Below are 17,903 nucleotides of genomic sequence, written 5' to 3'. Positions count from 1 at the left end.
AATGCGTGCAGATGTTAAAATGTGGAAGAATGTGTTTAGTATTTAAATTTCATGAAAACCAGGTGGGATGTTGCATGCATTGTTTTCATGTATCTGTACCCAGTTATAACGTAATAGCAAACATCTGCATTCTCTATACCCCTGTAACTAAGTAACCCAGCAAATGGGAAAGAAGTCTTGTGTAATGCAAATGAAGATCTTTAACAGGAAAGTGCTAATTCCTGTGGCTGGAAAGCAAATGGTCATTGTCTGTGAGAGCAAAGGTCAAAGACTTTGTTAAAAGATCAGATTAGAACTGCCTCTGCTTCCCTGTCTCCTGCTGCAGGTCCTTGACTCTCTTTTTGTCTCCAGGTTCATGACGACGTGTGGTATGAAACAGAGAAAGTTTGGCTTGTCCAGAAAGATGGATTTACGCTCGGTAACTTTCATTTTCTCTGCCTGCACTCTGTGATGCCTAAGCTGAATAACTTGCTTTGGTGTTGTTTGGAAGGGAGATAAACCCTCCAGCTTTGGATGCACCACTGGGGGCTAGGAGGACCCTCCCTGGGGAAGCTAATCCCAACACTACAGACTACAGGGCTTCTTCCTCTGAAGCAACTGGCACTGGCCACCCTTCCAGCCAGGGTGCTGGACTAGGTGGATCTCGGGTCTGATCCAGTCTGGCTATTCCTGTGTGGCCACTGCTGAGACTCAGACAAGAGATGAGCCTCTCCTAAGAGCTGTTACCTCCTCCTAGTCTGGCAGTTACAACAGGGGCCTGAGAGCGAGGATCCTGGTTCTGTTCCAGGCGCCATCAGGACTCACTGTGTGGCTTGGCCAAGTCCTGCCTGGCCAAGGCACTCTAAAGTGCCAAATGCCTGCAGCCTGCATAGCCCCAGAAGGGTTAGTGGGAGCTGAGCCTGACCAGAGATTTATCCATTAGGTTTGGATGACTTGCTTCTCCTGATCTGTGAAATGGGTTGAATCTTGTCTGGCTTTCTCACGGGCAGGAGGGTGTGAAACAGGATTATTGTGTGTAAAGGGCCATGCAAGGTACAAGTGCCACTAAGCCTCCAGATGCTAGTGGGGAGAGAGGCAAAGTATCGCCCCTGAAGTACAGCAGCAAACCTAATGCCTGGAGGGAACTCTTTCCTGTTGGTCGCTCTCATTGAAGGCATACAAACATTGGAGCCCATATTGCCCTCCCCTGTATCGTTCTTCCAGTACCAACAGCATTTCATATTCTTTAAGGTATTTCCCATGATGCTTTTCTGTGCAACTGTTGTTAACTCTGAGTTGTTTTATAAGCCAGTCTGAATCTCTCGTTTATACTGTGGCCTCTTTCCCTCGCTCTGGCACTACGTGTGACTCAAGTCTCCTCTGCAAGTGGAGGTGTGAATGAAATGGGGGTAGACTTAACTCTGCTAACGTGACTCTAGTTAGCATAGGTGACAATAGTGGTGATGAACTGTCAGAACAGGCTTCAGCATGGACTAGCAACCAGAGGACAAGCCATCTGGGACCCTTAGTATGTACTCTGGTGCTAGCCTGTGCTGAAGCCTGCTCTGCCACATCTCTGTACACTGTTACCCGTGCTGGCTAGATTAAATGTGCGTGCCGACCTGTGCTGCCATCATCCCTACACTTGCAGTGGAGACAGAGCCCTTTGGGCTATGCACATTACAGCACTGTGCACTGCTTGGGCTGTATCAACCTTGCTGGGGCACACAAGAAGTTCCCTAGTGCACAGCGCTGGGGCAAGATCAGAATTGGCTCCTCTGTAGTTCTATGAACAAGAACCACACCTTGTGCTTCAGCTACCTCTGTAATTAGCTGCCTCTTATTTAGGAAAGAGCTCATCTTTGGGCTTCTCTTGCAGCTACTGTGCTGAAGCCGGATGTGGGGACCCCGGAGCTGCCAGTTGGGAGGGTAAGGATTCGCTTAGAAGCTGACGACACTGTTATTGAGGTGGACGAGGAGGACGTTCACCGGGTGAGTACCCAGAAATAAAACCCCACAGATGCTGTCAAACCTGCCTGGAAAGTCTCTTCCTCCATCCCAGCCGAAATAGTCTCTCTGCCCCAAGGCAAACCACACTGCTCCTGCAAGGTGGGGGCAGGTCTGCTGAAATCAGTGGAGCTGCGCCAGCTTATGCTGACATACGTGGGCCCCCATCCCTACTGCATGTCCTGTCCAGGGCCAGCTCCAGGCAGCAGCTAAAGAAGCAGGTGCTTGGGGCGGCCAATGCCAAGGGGCGGCCCTCTGGCCGCTGTATGGGTGGCATGTCTGGGCCTTCGGTGGCAATTTGGCAGCGGATCCCTCAGACCATCTCGGAGCGAAGGACCAGCCGACAAATTGCCGCTGAAGAGTGGAGCTGCGTGATCACACTGTCGCGGCTCTTTTTCCCCGCTTGGGGTAGCAGAAAACCTGGAGCCGGCCCTGGTCCTGTCTGATGGCTGGAGATTCTCCTTGTGTTTATGAGACTTTTTGGCTGTTCGGTAATTGACTCTCCTTTGTGATTGGCTGCAGTGCTTGGAATCTCTTGCGCATCAGGCTGCAGTTTGCAATTGCAGAGGTGGAGTAATGCTCTGTCTGCCACATGGCTCTATTCATGGAGCTACTTTGCAAGACACTACCAAGCTCTGCAATGATTTTGGTTCCTCCTCACAGTTAATTGTACTCAACCCTATTAAAATGTGGGCTCTTGGGGAAAGGACTGTGGCCTCTGATTGGTTTGGAAAGTGTCTAGCACGTTTTGAGTGCTATGTCCGTATGCATATAAATGTAGCAGCACCAAAACTGACCACTTCTCTGCCCCAGGGAGTCACATCTCATTAGGTCTCTAGCTGGGCACCCTCCCCCCATTCCAAGGGTGATCACAGGAAACTCCGGATTGAGCTGGAGAAATGTGAGGTTTCCCAGGTGATCAGTGTTATCAGCTGTGCGCTGCAAGGAAGGAAATGAGTCTCTCCAGCACAGCCGGGCCATCAAGCGGCTTCTTGTGCATTATTTTTTGTAGACCAATCCCTCCAAACTGGATTACACAGAAGATCTTGCAGCACTTCTCAGTCTGAATGAATCGAGTGTCATTAACACACTCCAGCACCGGTACCAGTCCCAGCTCTGCCACACTTACGCAGGGCCCACCCTGATTGCACTCAAGCCCAGCTGGGCCACTACTAACTACTCAGGAAAGGTGAGTGGTGGACTGGCCCTGTGACGTGGCTCATGCAGAGGCTACATGATGGTTTGATGTGGTAGACGGGTTCCCTAGCTTGGATTTGGGACAGCTGCAAAGCCTACACTATTGGCTGCTCGGTTTATGCCACGTATTTCACAGGGAAGCTTTTTTAGAAGCACGTTAGAGGGTTTTGTTTGTTTGGTTTGGAAAGTGATCTTCAGTGGATGGGATCCTGTTCCCTGGTGGCCTTTCTGATCCCTTAGATTCTGTCAGTGTCCAATAGGTGGTGCCACGGAACCATCATAACCACAGAATGGGGGCTGGGAAGCAGAGTATGAGGGAACTGTGCACAGCTCGTATCTGGGGAAGCAGGACTGGGGCTCCTGTATTGGCTGAAAATAACACACAGGGCTCCATTTTCTCATCAGCACACGTGGAATTTACCAGCCTGAGCATCCTCACTCCTTGTGGTGGAATCAGAATCTGGGTCTTTGTGTACAGCCGGGCAGAGTAAATTGAGGGGGGTGAGACATGTCCGTAATGAAATGCAAAGCAGTACGAAAAATCAAGGGGGGAGGTTGCCTTACATCAGGCACTTGAAACTAAGCCCAATTCACATGAACTTTTCAAACAAAAGCGGACCCATTTTGAAGCAAAAGCTGAGTGAAACTAAGGTGACCAGATGTCCCGTTTTTATAGGGACGGTCCTGATTTTTGGGTATTTTTCTTCTATAAGCTCCTATTACCCCCAACTCCTGTCCCAATTTTTCACATCTGCTATTTAGTCACCCTAAGTGAAGCAGGCCTTTCTCTTTCACCCTTTTGAATGCAAGGGAAGGTGGTTGTTCTCATTAGAAGTATGTGCTTGCCTGCTTTGAGTGAGAAAAGAGCTGTTTTGCTAGAATTGCAAAGAAAGCGAAGTATTTTGGAGAGATGTGCACTGAAAATGGAGAGGAAACTGAAATTCTGCAAAACAGGAATTGGGTTTTCCAGAGCTCTGGGAAACAGGGCCAGTGGGTGACTTGAAGGGGCAGAGAGGGGAGGAATCCCATTAAAGGCACAGATGTTCATTAACAGATGGGCTCATTAACAGTGGGCTTTCTCTGCTCGCATACGCCTATCTTGTGATCTGGAACTGTCTGTCCCTCCAGTGCAAGCGTCAGCCAGGGTCAAGGCGAGGGAGGGTGCTTCAGGGAAGGAGCGGTGAAAGGGCCTGCTGCAGGGAAGCCCAGTGGGGTTACAACGCGCAGCCTGAATGGAAACAGACAGGCTTGCTGTGAAAACCTTCAAAATCTTTCATATCTGAGAACCCCACCAGGCGACTCCGTGTTCAGCAAGATCATTAGAGCAGCTCCTTCACGCAGCCCTTCTGTCCCTAGGTGTTCAAAGGGAAGCGAGACAACATGCCCCCTCACATCTGCTCCGTGGCACAGAGAGCCTACTGGAGTCTGCTCATGCACCAGCAGGACCAGGCAATTGTGCCCTTGGGGAGAAGTGGTGCCGGGAAAACAACCTGCTGCCAGAGCGCTCTGGAATACCTGGTGGGTGCCGCCCACAGTGTGGACAACAGAGTCTCAGGTACTGCCAGCGGGTGTCTATGTCTGCACGTTATTGTTCTGGGTACTGCAGTTCCACCTACGGAGCCCACTGATGGACCAGGACTCCACTGTGCTAGGCACTGTACTCCACAGAACAAAGAGACAGTCCCTGCCCCAAACAGCTTCCAATCCAAGTATAAGTGAAGAAACAACTGGTGGAGACAGACTAATGGCTGGGGGAGAACAATGAGACGATACTGCTCTGCACTTGTGCTCTCCTTCTGTCTGTCTGCCTGTTGTGTCTTGTCCGATACTTACATTGGCCATTTGCAGAATTGGTCTGAAATCAAGATGAAATTCAATAAAGACAAGTGCAAAGCACGTCACTTATGAAATGCACAGTTACAAAATGAGGAATTACTGGCTAGAGGGTAGCACTGTTGAAAAGACTCTGGGCTCTGGATAGGAGTCGGCAATATGCTGCAGCTGTGAAAAAGGCAAATATAATTCTGGGGTGTATTAGCAGGAGTACTGTATGTAAGACAAAGGAGGTAATTGTCCCACTCTGCTCGGCACTGGTGAGGCCTCAGCTGGAGTTCTGTGTCCAGTTCTGAGTGTCCCACTTTAGGAAAGATTTGGACAAATTGGAGAGAGTTCAGAGGAGGGCAACAAAAATGATACGAGGTTTAGAAACCCTGACTTATGAGGGAAGGCCTGGTAAGTGGTACCTCAGAACAATCTTCACATACGTTCAGGGCTGTTATACAGAGGAGGGTGATCAATTGTTCTCCCTGTCCACTGAAGGTAGGACAAGAAGTCATGGGCTTAATCTGCGGCAAGGGAGATTGAAGTTAGCTAGTAGAAAAACTTTCTAGCTGGAAAGTAGTTAAGCTCTGGAACAGGCTTCCATAGGAGGCTGTGGAATTCCCATCACTGGAGGTTTTTTAAGAACAGGTTGGACAAAGCCCTTCCAGGGATGGTCTATTTACTTGATCCTGCCTCAGTGCTAGGGCCTGGCCCTGATGAGCTCTGGAGGGCCCTTTCAGCCTGACATTTCTACATTTCTGTGTAAGCTGTTGGGGGCAGGGGCCTCTCCTTGGCCCGTGTTTGTTCAGGGCTTAGCACAGTGGGGCCTGGTCTCTGACTGGGGCTGCTGGGTGCTGCCATAATACAGATCATTATAATTAATTTTAGCCTGGCTCAGCATTGCAAGCAGCAGGCTCAGCATACTGCGAGAGTGAGTAGGGGCCAGTTTTATGAATTTACCGAGGGGCTGATGAGATTTGTTTAAAGCCAAAATCTAACAAGCTATATTTTCCAACTGGATAAATGTGATAGCCGCTATTTGAATAGAATTTAATAAGGATAATTCCTTTGTATGGAATCCAGGGAGCAGGAGCTCATTGGTGTTAATCCTAGGTTCTTTTTCAGGTCTACTTTTACCTTGGACAGTATTTCCCAGATCAGGACATGTAGTTATTCTGAACCAATCACCAAGTTTATTACTTCAGTAAGAACCACACGGGTCTGTAAGTGACAAGGTTTTGTAGACTTCAGAGCAAAGGAGAGTGTCAAGGAAGGATATGAAGGAGATGGCTTTGTGTGGATGTTTATGGGGAACTTCTCCCATGTGTGCACAGAACTGATCACAGATAGGAATGAAAAGGGCCGGATTGTCCTCTCCAGTTGTATGAGTGGAATCCCCCAACCTTTGTGTTCTTATTCCTGCTAAGTCTGAGCACCATTCTGACTAACAGAGGTTCTCTTGTAGCTCTGGTGGTAGGAACCTCTGTGCTTCTGATACAGGAGGCTCTGGGTGCTTTCCTAGCTGTTGATGGTAAAGTCCATGCAGCTACAATGTGATGACTGTGGAATCTGACACTGTGGTTGCATTTTATTTTATTTTATTTGCACAAAGGGGAAAGGAAGAATATGTATCAATTTATCCCTTCTACTTGTATAATGTGCCTGTCTCAAATGCTCCCAGTGCAGTAACATTTTGGAATGATTTTAGAACTTGCTCCCACACCCCATTTCCTCAGAGCCTGGGTTTGTTAGGCTTTCCAGCATCTCTTCCCCTCCCTCTGGTAAGGCTGTGGAGGAGCGTGTGGACTGAGATGTCTCCTTTCATGGATAGTCTCTGGTCTACATTTACATTGTATTGTTTGATTGCTGGGGCAGGAGGCCACAGCCTGGATGGCACCTACAAGTGACTTTTAAAAAATCGAATAAATTAAACATTTTCTGATCCAGGTTTAAGCAGGGTTAACTCCCAATGACGTTGCATGCAAAAATGAAGGCCCTCCCTAGGGATAAACAGAATGATGAGCCACAGCACACCACTGAGCCAGCGGCCTCCACTGTGTCATCACAGCCTTCCCTGCTAAGAGAGTCCGCCATGCGGGCCCAAAGAGATGGCCTTGGGAGTTGTGACTTGGAGGAGGGTCTGATTTTCAGTGAAGAACATGAATGCTTTCGGGATAGCAGCAGCCATGTGTAGCTGTTGCACTGGGGCCCAGGGAGATGGAGAGCTGGGATTTGAACCGGGGAAGCGTGCAATGTTCTGTCACAGCCAGCCACAGAGCTTGTTGCAAACTGGACTGTTTGTGTTGATTTTTGCAGTGGAGAAGATTCAGGCCATGTTCACAATCCTCAAAGCTTTTGGGACAGTGACCACCTGTCACAATGGTGCCTCCACTCGCTTCTCCATGGTCATGTCGCTGGATTTCAATGCCACAGGCCGAATAACAGCCGCTCACCTCCAGGTAACTGCATACCCCTGCCACAGCACCCAGGTCAAGTGCTGCGCAGTGCCAGCCTCCTCCGCTGGCAAGATGGGAGAGCTCAAATGGCCAAAGGAGACCTACTGCAATTCTTTGGTGCCCTTGTATGCCAGGTGCAGGGTTGGTCCCTCTCTAGCAGCACCACACAGTGTCCTGCTGGGGATGCAGATGGGTGGAGGTTTATAGGAGGTAAAAGGGAATGTAAGGGCTGCCTGTCATGGAGTCCCCGGGCGATGCTCTGGAACTGCTCCCCACCAAACCAGTCAGGACTTTGGGAAGCCTCCTCTTCCTTGGAGCAGACTTGTTCAGGGCAAGAAGCTCACACGTCTTCACCTCCTGGGTCTCTCGTTGGAGCATTCAGCATCCTCTGCCCCTCTGTGCGCTTCCCACAGCGATCCCGCCCCAGCGGGGTCCTGGGGAAGCCACAAGGTCCTACATGCCCCCTTCGCAGTTAGATGTGACTCTTAGCCAGCCAGTAAAACAGAGGTTTATTTGATACAGGAACACAATCTAAAACAGAGCTTGTAGATACAGCGAACCAGACCCCTCGGCCGGGTCCATTCTGGGGGGCAGTGAGCCAAACCTCCATGTCTGCACTTCACTCCTCGACCCCAGCCAGCTCCAAACTAACAACCCCCTCCAGCCCCTCCTCCTCTGTTCCGTTCCTTTCCTGGGCCAGGAGGTCACCTGATCTCCTTGTCTCCAACACCTTCAGCTGGCACCTTTGCAGAGGAGGGGCCCAGGCTATCAGTTGCTAGGAGACAGAGGGTCAGGCATTTAGGTGCACTGGCCCTTTGCTCTGCCAGATACTTAAGAACTGCCTAGGGGACACTGAGGCACCAACACAGTATTCAGAGCGAAACATTAACATTCCTAGTTCATCACTATCATAAGCCTAACTACCAAATCTGGACTTAGCCTCCAAAATGGGGTGCCTAGCATGAACCGCCTAGTTCATCACTATCATAAGCACTAACTCCCAAATCTGGCCTTAGCGTCCAAATGTGGGTGCTAGCATGAACCTCCAACTTATTACAGCTTGATCTTTCTCGCTGCCACCGAACAGGAATTACAGCGCCTGCCTCGCTCTGGTCCCCCAAACTTTCCCTGGAGGACCCCAAGACTCAGAGACCTGAGTTCAGAACAAAGGAAAAACCCACTTCCTTCCCCTCTCTTCCACCCAGACTTTCCTCTCTGGCCTAACCTGAGAGTACTGATGCATCTCTTTACATCACAATACGAAGAGCATGTCTTCCTCTATTCCACAAAGAGACAAACCCCAAATACAAGGAAACAGAAACGATTCTATCTCTTCCCCCCCACCAATTCCTGGTGATGCGAGCTTACCCTCCGTAGATCTAACACAAAGAGAATTCCCTCCCTTCATTCAAACAAGTTCTAAAAAGAAAGCTTTATATAAAAAAAAAGAAAGAAAAAAGACATCAAATATTCTCTGTATCAGAATGACAATACAGGGCTATTGCTTATAAGAAAAATATGAATAAGCAGTCTGATTCAAAAAGATATCCAATTTGAAACATTCCAGCAAGCTACACACATGTAAATACAACCAAAACAACATAAAAGCCTATATTGTTTTTCTACCTGTACTTACAATTTGGAAACAGAAGATTAGAAGATAGAAAGAACCTTCTCATAGCTGAGAGACAGACAAAAGACTCAGACTCCAAAAATTCCCTCCCTGACTTTGAAAAATCCGGTTTCCTGATTGGTCCTCTGGTCAAGTGTTTGGTTCCCTTTGTTAACTCTTTACAGGTAAAAGAAACATTAACCCTTAGCTATCTATTCATGACAATCACAGTGCCCAGTAAAGCATCTCTATAAAACTTCTCCTTTCCTTGGAGTCTAATGGGGTATGAGAATTCTGGGATCTGTTCCTGGACCATGTGCATGGCAGGTCAGTGGTCAGCTGCCTTCCACGCAGACCCCTTCACTCCATGGTTGGTTCAGTCATCATCTGACTGAGTCCTTGCAGAGCACTCTTCTAGTGTCAGCTATTTAACCCTGGCAACCCATGCAAGGCAGGTCAGCATTGTCTGGAGACCAAGGCAGAGGGGAGCAGCCTGCCCAAGGCCACTGGGGCCACAGTTAGAACTCGAGTCCCTGCTTTGAGTCCAGCGCTCGGTGCCAGGTGACGCCGAAGGAGTGTTGCCAGACCCAGTTAACAAACCAGAATGTGTTTGCATTGGCCTGTGGAATACGAACTCCGGAGAAAATAAGCTGATATAAAATGGATCTGAACGCAAGGCCATCCCTGCCACGAAGAACATCCTGGTGGAACATTCAGTTCATAGGCAAAAAGTAACATCCACACTGGCTGTCCAGGGCTCTGGCTTCTCCGCTGCTCTGAGATAAACCAAAGTGCCTCAGAACCTGGGGGCGGCCTGAGCTCTGACTGGCAGCTCGTTTCTGTGTATTAATGGAAATTGCCTCCACCTGTTTGCTGCCAGGAGGAACAGTGATGGTAACTGCAGCCCTGCACATGTCCCCAGTCTCTCATCTGTCCAGCATTAGACTTACGTCATCCAAATTCCTGCCAAGCAGGAGCTTTTTTAGTGATGCCACTGGCCTCCACAGCAGCCAGTAATCAGCCACGTCGTCTTGGGGAGACCAGCAGAATGGGACTGGTGTGAAATATGCATAAGTAAATCTCTAATCTGGCATTTAATTAGCAATACCGTACATGTTGGCCGTGAAATTAAACAGAAGCCTCTATCTGCTTTCATTATCACCGCAGCTAAGGGAAGCAAAGCTCTGCCCTTGCTCTCAGGAGCTGAGCTACTTGGGTGGGAATCCCAGGGACCAAGAATCGAGCAGCATATACCCCTTGCATGTTGCTGGCACATGCTGACTACTGCTCTGGCCCTGCCTCAGAGCTAGCAGACCTTGCCTTGGGGCTGGAACTGTCCCCTGAGTGTATTAGCTGAGCCTCTCTGCTGAGCCACAAAATGGGAACCAGCTCTGCAGCTGCCTGGGGAGGGGAGACTAGAAGAGACACCCCTGGTGCAGCTCAAGGCTGACTTTGGCTCTCTTGCTATTTCCATTTCTAATGCTCCCTGAAATCCGCTGCATCGATTCTTCTTCTTCTTCTGAGATTAAGTTCCCTGATTCCCTGAGTTTGAAAGAGGCCAGCTATTATGTGCACAGTGAGATGCTCCAGGCAAAGGAGGCTTTTCTGTCTTTCCTTTCCCTTCAACTCACCAAGGTGTCCCATGTAGGAGCATAACCCCCTTGGCTTCCTACTTGCACAGGTCAGAATGCCAGGGCTAACTGTGGGTGGGTTGAGAAGTTAACGGCGGAGTGGAAAGGGCTGTTCCCAGCACATAGGAGAGAGCAGCAAGGAGTCATATACCAGGGGGGACCCTGGTTTCCAAGAGCAAGTCTTTGTAGTAAGCAGTGATGGCGAAGCTGCCGGGCTCCACCCCCTTCTCTGCTGGCAGGATTGGCTTGTCTTGGCTCAGCACTGAATGTGTGGTGAGGTGTGTCTGAGCCATTTGAACATGCACCGCTATGTGGCACTGCATAGTGGATAATCACTTGCAGCTCTAGGGGAACCATCACAAGAATTGGCTCTTTGCAGTAGGTTGGCACTTCAGCTGCAAAGGCAGGGGCACTCAGCCATAACAAATAATAAAGATCAGAGAGTTTGGTTCAGGCTCGTTTCCAGTCCGGGAATGGTTTGCCTGTCCCTGGGATACGAAGGGAAGTATCACTTGAGAGTGGCCATTAGTGTTTTCAACAGCGCCCAAGTTCCACTGAAAGGCCCTTACATGCTGTTGAAAGTTTTACCCCTTCATGCCTTGGGCTAAATCCTCCTCTCAGTTACACCACTTACCTTGCAGGGGTGCAGGGCTGGTGTAACCCAAGGAAAAGTTTGGTCTTTCAAGTAATCCATTTTCAAAAGCTTTAACCTTTTGTCCACATAGAAAATATGTAAAAAATCCAGGTGGCATTGTCCTATCCCCAGGTCTGTGTGTCTGGCTCACTCCTCAGTGACTCTAATCTGGCCAGTGATGGGCGTTCGGTGTAAAGAACCCCTCCCGTCACAATGTACGAGGGTCATTTGGCTAGTCCCAGCCAGTCTGGGTTTCACAGTCTCTGGCTGGCCCTGGGCGGGGATTGCAGGCTGGGGAGTGGATGCTGACCTTCTCTTTCTTCCCTCTGCCAGACGATGCTGTTGGAAAGGATCCGTGTCGCACAGCAACCAGAAGGAGAGAGCAACTTCAGTGTCTTTTCTCAGATGTTGGCAGGCCTGGACATGGCTCACAGGTATAGATGAGGCCGTGTGTATGGGACGAAATCTGGTGTGTCTGTGTGCGATAGCTTTCCTCCACGCACTCGTGGCTAGATGCTGTGGGGATGGGGCCACTAGAAGTGACGCATCCAGCACAGACGGATCTAACGAGACTGTGTGAGGGAGTATGACGTGTTAATATCTATCCTCTCCAGGGGACAGGTTCATGAAGACAGATCAAGGGACAAAAGCAATGGGACCAACCTCAGCAAGGTCATTGCGTGCAGCCGGGGAGATTGAGGTTTGATTTTAGGACAAACTCTCTAGCTTTAAGGGTAGTCAAGCTCTGGAACAGGCTTGCAAAGGAGGTGGTGGAATCCCTGTTTCTGGAGGTTTTTAAGAACAGGTTGGGCAAATCCCTGCCAGGTATGGGCTAGTTAATACTTGGTCCTGCCTCAATGCAGGCGACTGGACTAGATGACCTCTCGAGATCCCCTCTAGTCCCACATTTCTATGATCCTGTGAGCACCCAAGTGAGTTCCTGGAGGAGCTTTGCTGAGGATGAGATTGATCATGAACCCAGAGGAATGCATGGGGGCCTCCAGAGAATGTGCAGCAGTATGGTGAGGTCTGAGGAGGAGGTAGTGATGTGTGGGAGGGGACAGCAGGGAAGGAAAGGGCTAGTTAATTCTTGCATTGGAGGGGCTGTCAGGAGGGATACTGAGCTCTGTGCAGAGGCTTCCAGGTGAGAATGGAGCCTGTGAGAAACACATATGGACTATGAGGGACTCTAGCAATCTCTCTCCTGTCTGTTTCTGTTTGTGCTGAGAGCTATTGGTCTCTCTGGCGGGGTTACCAGTCAGGGAAAGATGTGCCTCTCTAAGTAAATAGGGTCTGTTAGCTCTTCCTGGCAAACAGTCCCTATTATGTGATGGAAAGCACCAGCCAAGGGACGTCAGGGTCTTGGAGCTGCTTTGTTGCTATGTCTTGTGCGTGAGAGAGGCACTGCTGGAGGAGACCCTGGGCTGGGGTCCTGTCAGGGCTGAGGCCTGCTAGCTCCACAAGGAGCGCTGGGACCCAGAGGTCAGTCTACCCAGAAGGGCTCCCTCTCTCCTCACTGGCAGGTCAGTCTCAACGGATAGGGCGGCTTCTTTGCCATTGTGGGGCAGAGGCGTGTTTGTTCAGCTCTCTCTTACAGAGAGAGGAATGAAAAGCAGTTCTTTCCTCCCAACTCCTGAAGGAATATTGCACACACTGAGTCCAGGAGCCATTCCTCAGGGAATGCCAGGAAAATCCTTCCACAGCTGTGCGAAACAGAGGCTGAACTCATGTTCTCTAACCAGTAGCTGCTGGTTTAGTAACAATGTACAGAAGTTCTGATTTTGCAACATAGGTTGCACAGGCAAATAGCAGGTCAGGAGGAGATCTTCACTGCATAGGTCCATTTAGACTCTTCTAACCAATTGTGCATGCCACTCTGATTACACCCAGAGAATGGTTTTCAGGTATAAGCTTTAAAAAAAGGCTACAAACCACAAAATTTCAGTGTGCTGGTCACTTGGGTCATCCCTTGTGGAGGTACAGTACTGTCTGTGAATATAACCTCACCACTGCAAACCTCAGCACACAATAGATTGAGATCTTCCACCCGATCAATATTTCATACAGCACATTTCCCCTCACTTGCTCCTCTGATGTTCATTAGTAGTCAGCTGTACCGTGACCCAGTGCCTTTGAATGTATCAGTTCTCGGCTGGGTGATGGGCACTGCGGTTTCCATGTCCCTTTGTTATTACAAAGGGTCCATTTCAATAACCGAATGTATCCCCTGGACAGATGGGTAAATACATTAGATTCTTCAACAGCTCAATGTGATGATGTTTCGGCAGGAACTGTGTGTGTATTTTGGAGAGACATGCTAGACAAAAATGACACACTTAGAAATATGGGTCAAAGAAGTGTTACACCAGTGAGAGAGTGGGCCTGATTCTTCTCTTGTGTACACTGGTGTAAATCAAGAGTATAGCCATCTAGGTCGATAGGCACATTCAGGGCACAAAATGTATATAGGCTTCAAAAGAATCAGGTCACCGATTCTGAGATGTTTCTCCTCAGTCACAGAGTTGCTAATGGACACGGTTGGCCAATCTGCACAGCTTTCCATTAGATAACTGTTAGACCCTTGGGATCTGCTTCCAGGCTCCTCTCTCCCCCGCCCCCCATTTATACTCGAGCTGCTTTGTGAATAGTATGTTCCAGTTCTCTGTGATGAGGGCTGAATACAGAACAAAGACTCTTGGAATGTATGGTGCAGATCATCCAGGGTACCTTGCACTAAGCACAATGTTTCTGTGCTGATAAAGAAGGTGAAAAAAAATCAGTCTGGCAGAGGCTTTGTTCTAAAAGTCTTTTGACAGGACTTCCCTTGACAAGGCAATTGTTAGAGACAGATGGATTGTTATGGGCCAATAAGGGAGACTTAAACAAGAAATGTAGGATCAGACAAATCAACATGATATTGTCAGGGGATGTGAATTAGGCTCTGGAACCATACTGAGGGACTCTGATTTCCCCAGCAGAGGGAGCAGAATAGCTATGAAATGATTTCCCTGCACAGCACTTGGTTTTAGTTTTGGCCTGTTTGTTAATCTGTTGTCTGATAGAATGAGATTGGACAGCAAAGACACACTAAGCAACAGAAATCAGGCATTGGATTATAAGGAGTTTGTTTTCGGGTGTCTTCTTAGGGGAAGTGGGCAAACGTCAAAGGTTCCAGGGTGTGGAGTGATCACTTTCAGAGACTTGAGTGTGGAACTGGGTGAGAAATCTTCAGAGAACAGGGTCTGGTTCTTTTGCATCATGGCTAAAACCAGGATTGAGCAAATCAGAAGAAAATGAAAAATAATTCCAAAACATTTAGTTAACAGTTTCACACACGCACAAATAATTGAGTTCTGGATACCAGTTTGGGTCACTTTTAATTTTATATGAATGATTTCACCTCCCACCTAACAACTCTGGGCTGCACCCGACCCAAGCTAATTCGCCCCCTACTACAGAAAGAGTCCCATTGACTGTTAACTCCGCTGGCAGGGCCATTTCCCCTTGTACCTGCCGTGCTCCATACACACCAGTGGCACAATACAAGTAATGAATACCCTTGAACCCAGGAAGCCAACATGCGCTCTGTTTGTTTGAGTTTGCCCATGAGCTTTTGGAATTCCCCATCTCTCTTTCACAGAACCATGTGGGCACCCTGGTTCGTGTCTGCAAAGCGGGGTTGTGACTGCAATGCTGACCCTGTATGATACCGTGCAGCATGGTAGTGAATTCACACTACAAGAGAATAGCTCACTGGGGTGTGAATTGTATTGTGGTGGTTGTAACTGTAGGATTGGAGGTATAAACCCATTCATGGCTAGGAGCCTTTATTAATCACCTCACCTTCAAACTCAATGAGTCACTTATCAAAGGGAGGGAAAGGAAGTGCCAAGTATATTTGTACGTCTTGTGCATGCAGTATGGGACTGCAAGAGGTGAACTAGCACTCAGAAATCGGAAAACACAGATGGGAATTGGAGAGAATCTGCTTTGGTGAAAGGAGTTGAAACTTCTGGCCAGTGAAGACCTTTCTAGAGTGAAGTTTACAATACTCCTTTGGGCTTGATGATCTCGAAAGGGGCACAGAGAAGCATTTCCAATAGCATGAGCCTTTGGGAAACACATCTGAAAACATGAGTTTAACATACCCACCTCCCTCAAGAGCGACATGCTCTCTCTTTGTCAGCAGAGCGATTGGATTATCCAAGCTCCTTCAGTGGCTTTGAACACTACTCAGTGCTGCTGCATTGGGTAACATTTTCATGCACCAGATCCTGCTCCCTTTGGAGAGCAATAAGACCTATTAGGTAGCACTGAGGTGTGGTTTAATTTTCATTCTGCTTTCAGGACGATGCTGCACTTGCACCAGATGGCTCAGAGCAACTCCTTTGGTATCGGGCCATGTTCGAAGGTAGGGCTATACAAATCAGTTGCATTACCTTCTGCTTTGCCTGTATTGCTTTTCCCTGGACTGTTCTGCATAGCGCTGTTTGGTGTGCTTGGCTTTGTTCCAACACACTAGGTGACAAGAGCATTGCTCCTAGGAGTGAACCTTTGAAATGGCACTTCCCCTGGTTTTAGAAATATGCTGCAGATGGAGAATTTGTGAGCTGTGCATTAGCAGAGGAATATGCCTCAGTCCAAATTACCAGCACAGCCGAGTTAGACTCTTCCCACATACTGTCATGGAGGTCTAGATAGGAAATTTAGGGGTAATTGTGTGATGTATGGAATGCACAGACCCTGAACTTTCCTGAGACATTTTGAACCTAATGTGGCTCCTGAATAGGACTGGCGGGAAAACAAGAATTTGGTTTTGTGAATTTTTTTTGAAGTTTCCACATTTGTTTTTGTTCATATAAAAACTAGAGCTTGTGAAAAACCAGAGAGTGAGCGCTCCTGCTTCAGCGTCAGGACTTCCGTTGTCTCTCTCACATCCCAGGGGAGTACCCTCAAGGCTATTGGCCATTCTCTCTCTCTGACCAGAAATATCCTGGACCTGAGAAACCTCCCCAATGACATTTGCATTGACAATGACACTTTTCCATGGCAAGTTTTGTTTTTAATGACTCAACATTTTCTGATGAAAAGACATTTCACTGAAAAATTTGGACCAGCTCTACTTCTCAATTTCAGAGTTAGGGTGCAGGGGTCTGAACCAAATCCTGGAATAAAAAAACCCTCTATTATTTGCACAGCTCCTCCTTCCTTGAGTAGACGGTTCATCTCAGGATGGATGGATGGTACATTTGCTTTAAAATACAGCTGTCTCTCCTGGGAGGCTCAAGAACAAGCGCCTTCGTCACAGCCACTGGCTCCCAGTTCGGATGGACTTTGCATTTCTTCTCAGTCTTGGATGGCAAAGTGGGTGGTGTGTCATTAGCTTGGGGTGCACAGGAGGGCAGGCGAGGAGCCAGGGGGTGCATCAGAAGGAGCTGAGTTTATTTGTGTGGAAATGGTTTTCCGGGCTGCAAGACCCAATTCCTTCATATGGCTCTGTGGGGAGAGAGAGGGGTGACTATGGAGTCTCCAGTGGCCTGATTCGCTCCTGGCCTGTCCCAGACCAACATCATGACGCCAGAATGTCGACTCCCACCTCTGACCAGCCAGCGGTGCCAGCCTCCATTGCATACTCGGTTCATTTCCCAACAGGCACCTTTGTGGTTGCTTCTACATGGACCCTCGTGCTTCTGAGGAGCTTCCCATAATCCCCTGTGAAGCTACCTCCTTCTCTTCTTTCAGATCCCCCGATAAAACTCTCCTTTGCCAGGCTGCTTACAAAAAACTTGACAATGGCTAGGCCTGGGTGTGCTGAGAATACTGGATATTGTTCTGACGGATACTATGCCATTGGTTCTGAGTGATCCCCAGTGGTAGCTAATCTATTGTCTTCTCTCTTGTGAGCTCCTTGAGACAGGACCATCTGTTCACTCTGTCTGGACAGCACCGAGCACAATTGGGTCCTGGTCTTGGCTAGAGCTCTTAGCCACGCTGGTAGTATCAACAGTAAATACTAGCAGTCAAGGCCTGCTCCAGGCACCAGCAAAGGAAGCAGGTGCTTGGGGTGGCCAAAAATGAAGAGGCACAGTAGCCGCCAATCGCAGCTTTATCTTTTTTTTTTTGGCTTTGCCACTTGGGGCGGCAAAAGAGCTGGAGCCAGCCCTGCTAGCAGTAATAGATGTAGTGACGCAGTGCGCCTTGGCATCCGGCTGGCTAGTTAGGTAGAAGACTTTGCAGTGATTGGGACCCTCCAGTCTGGAGCTGTCCCCTTGATCCTGGCACACACTGACTTTGACACACACTTTTTGCTTTGGCTCCCAGCGCTAGATACTGCAGTAGGATCCAGAACGGCCCTTGTATTGTGCTGGGTTATGCTGTGCTCTGTTGGGGTGGTGAGGGATGAGGCTGTGCTGTGCAGTGGGGCAGAGTACAAGTGAAGGAGCTGAAATTCCTCAGTGCAGCTTTACAGTGGCTACTGAGAGGTGCTGCTAGCAGATCGAAAGGAGGGCTGGTGAAGGGAAGCAGAGACTGGGCGATTGTGGGCCACTGGTTTCTTGGTGTCTGTA

The 17,903-nt window shown here is 48.8% G+C and overlaps 1 protein-coding gene across 1 annotated transcript in view; it reads left to right on the top strand.

The window, feature by feature from the left end:
* Positions 1-17,903, top strand: part of MYO18B (myosin XVIIIB) — a 193,889-nt gene that overhangs the window by 12,432 nt on the left and 163,554 nt on the right. The window contains exons 5-11 of the mRNA XM_075060087.1: positions 352-418; positions 1,859-1,971; positions 2,999-3,175; positions 4,540-4,738; positions 7,321-7,463; positions 11,671-11,771; positions 15,685-15,748. Coding sequence (XP_074916188.1) covers positions 352-418; positions 1,859-1,971; positions 2,999-3,175; positions 4,540-4,738; positions 7,321-7,463; positions 11,671-11,771; positions 15,685-15,748 — 864 coding nt within the window. The remainder of the gene's footprint in view (positions 1-351; positions 419-1,858; positions 1,972-2,998; positions 3,176-4,539; positions 4,739-7,320; positions 7,464-11,670; positions 11,772-15,684; positions 15,749-17,903) is intronic.

This window comes from Chelonoidis abingdonii, chromosome 22 (genome assembly GCF_003597395.2).
Source record: "Chelonoidis abingdonii isolate Lonesome George chromosome 22, CheloAbing_2.0, whole genome shotgun sequence".
NCBI lineage: Eukaryota > Metazoa > Chordata > Testudines > Testudinidae > Chelonoidis > Chelonoidis abingdonii.
This window is presented reverse-complemented; position numbering and strand designations above follow the sequence as displayed.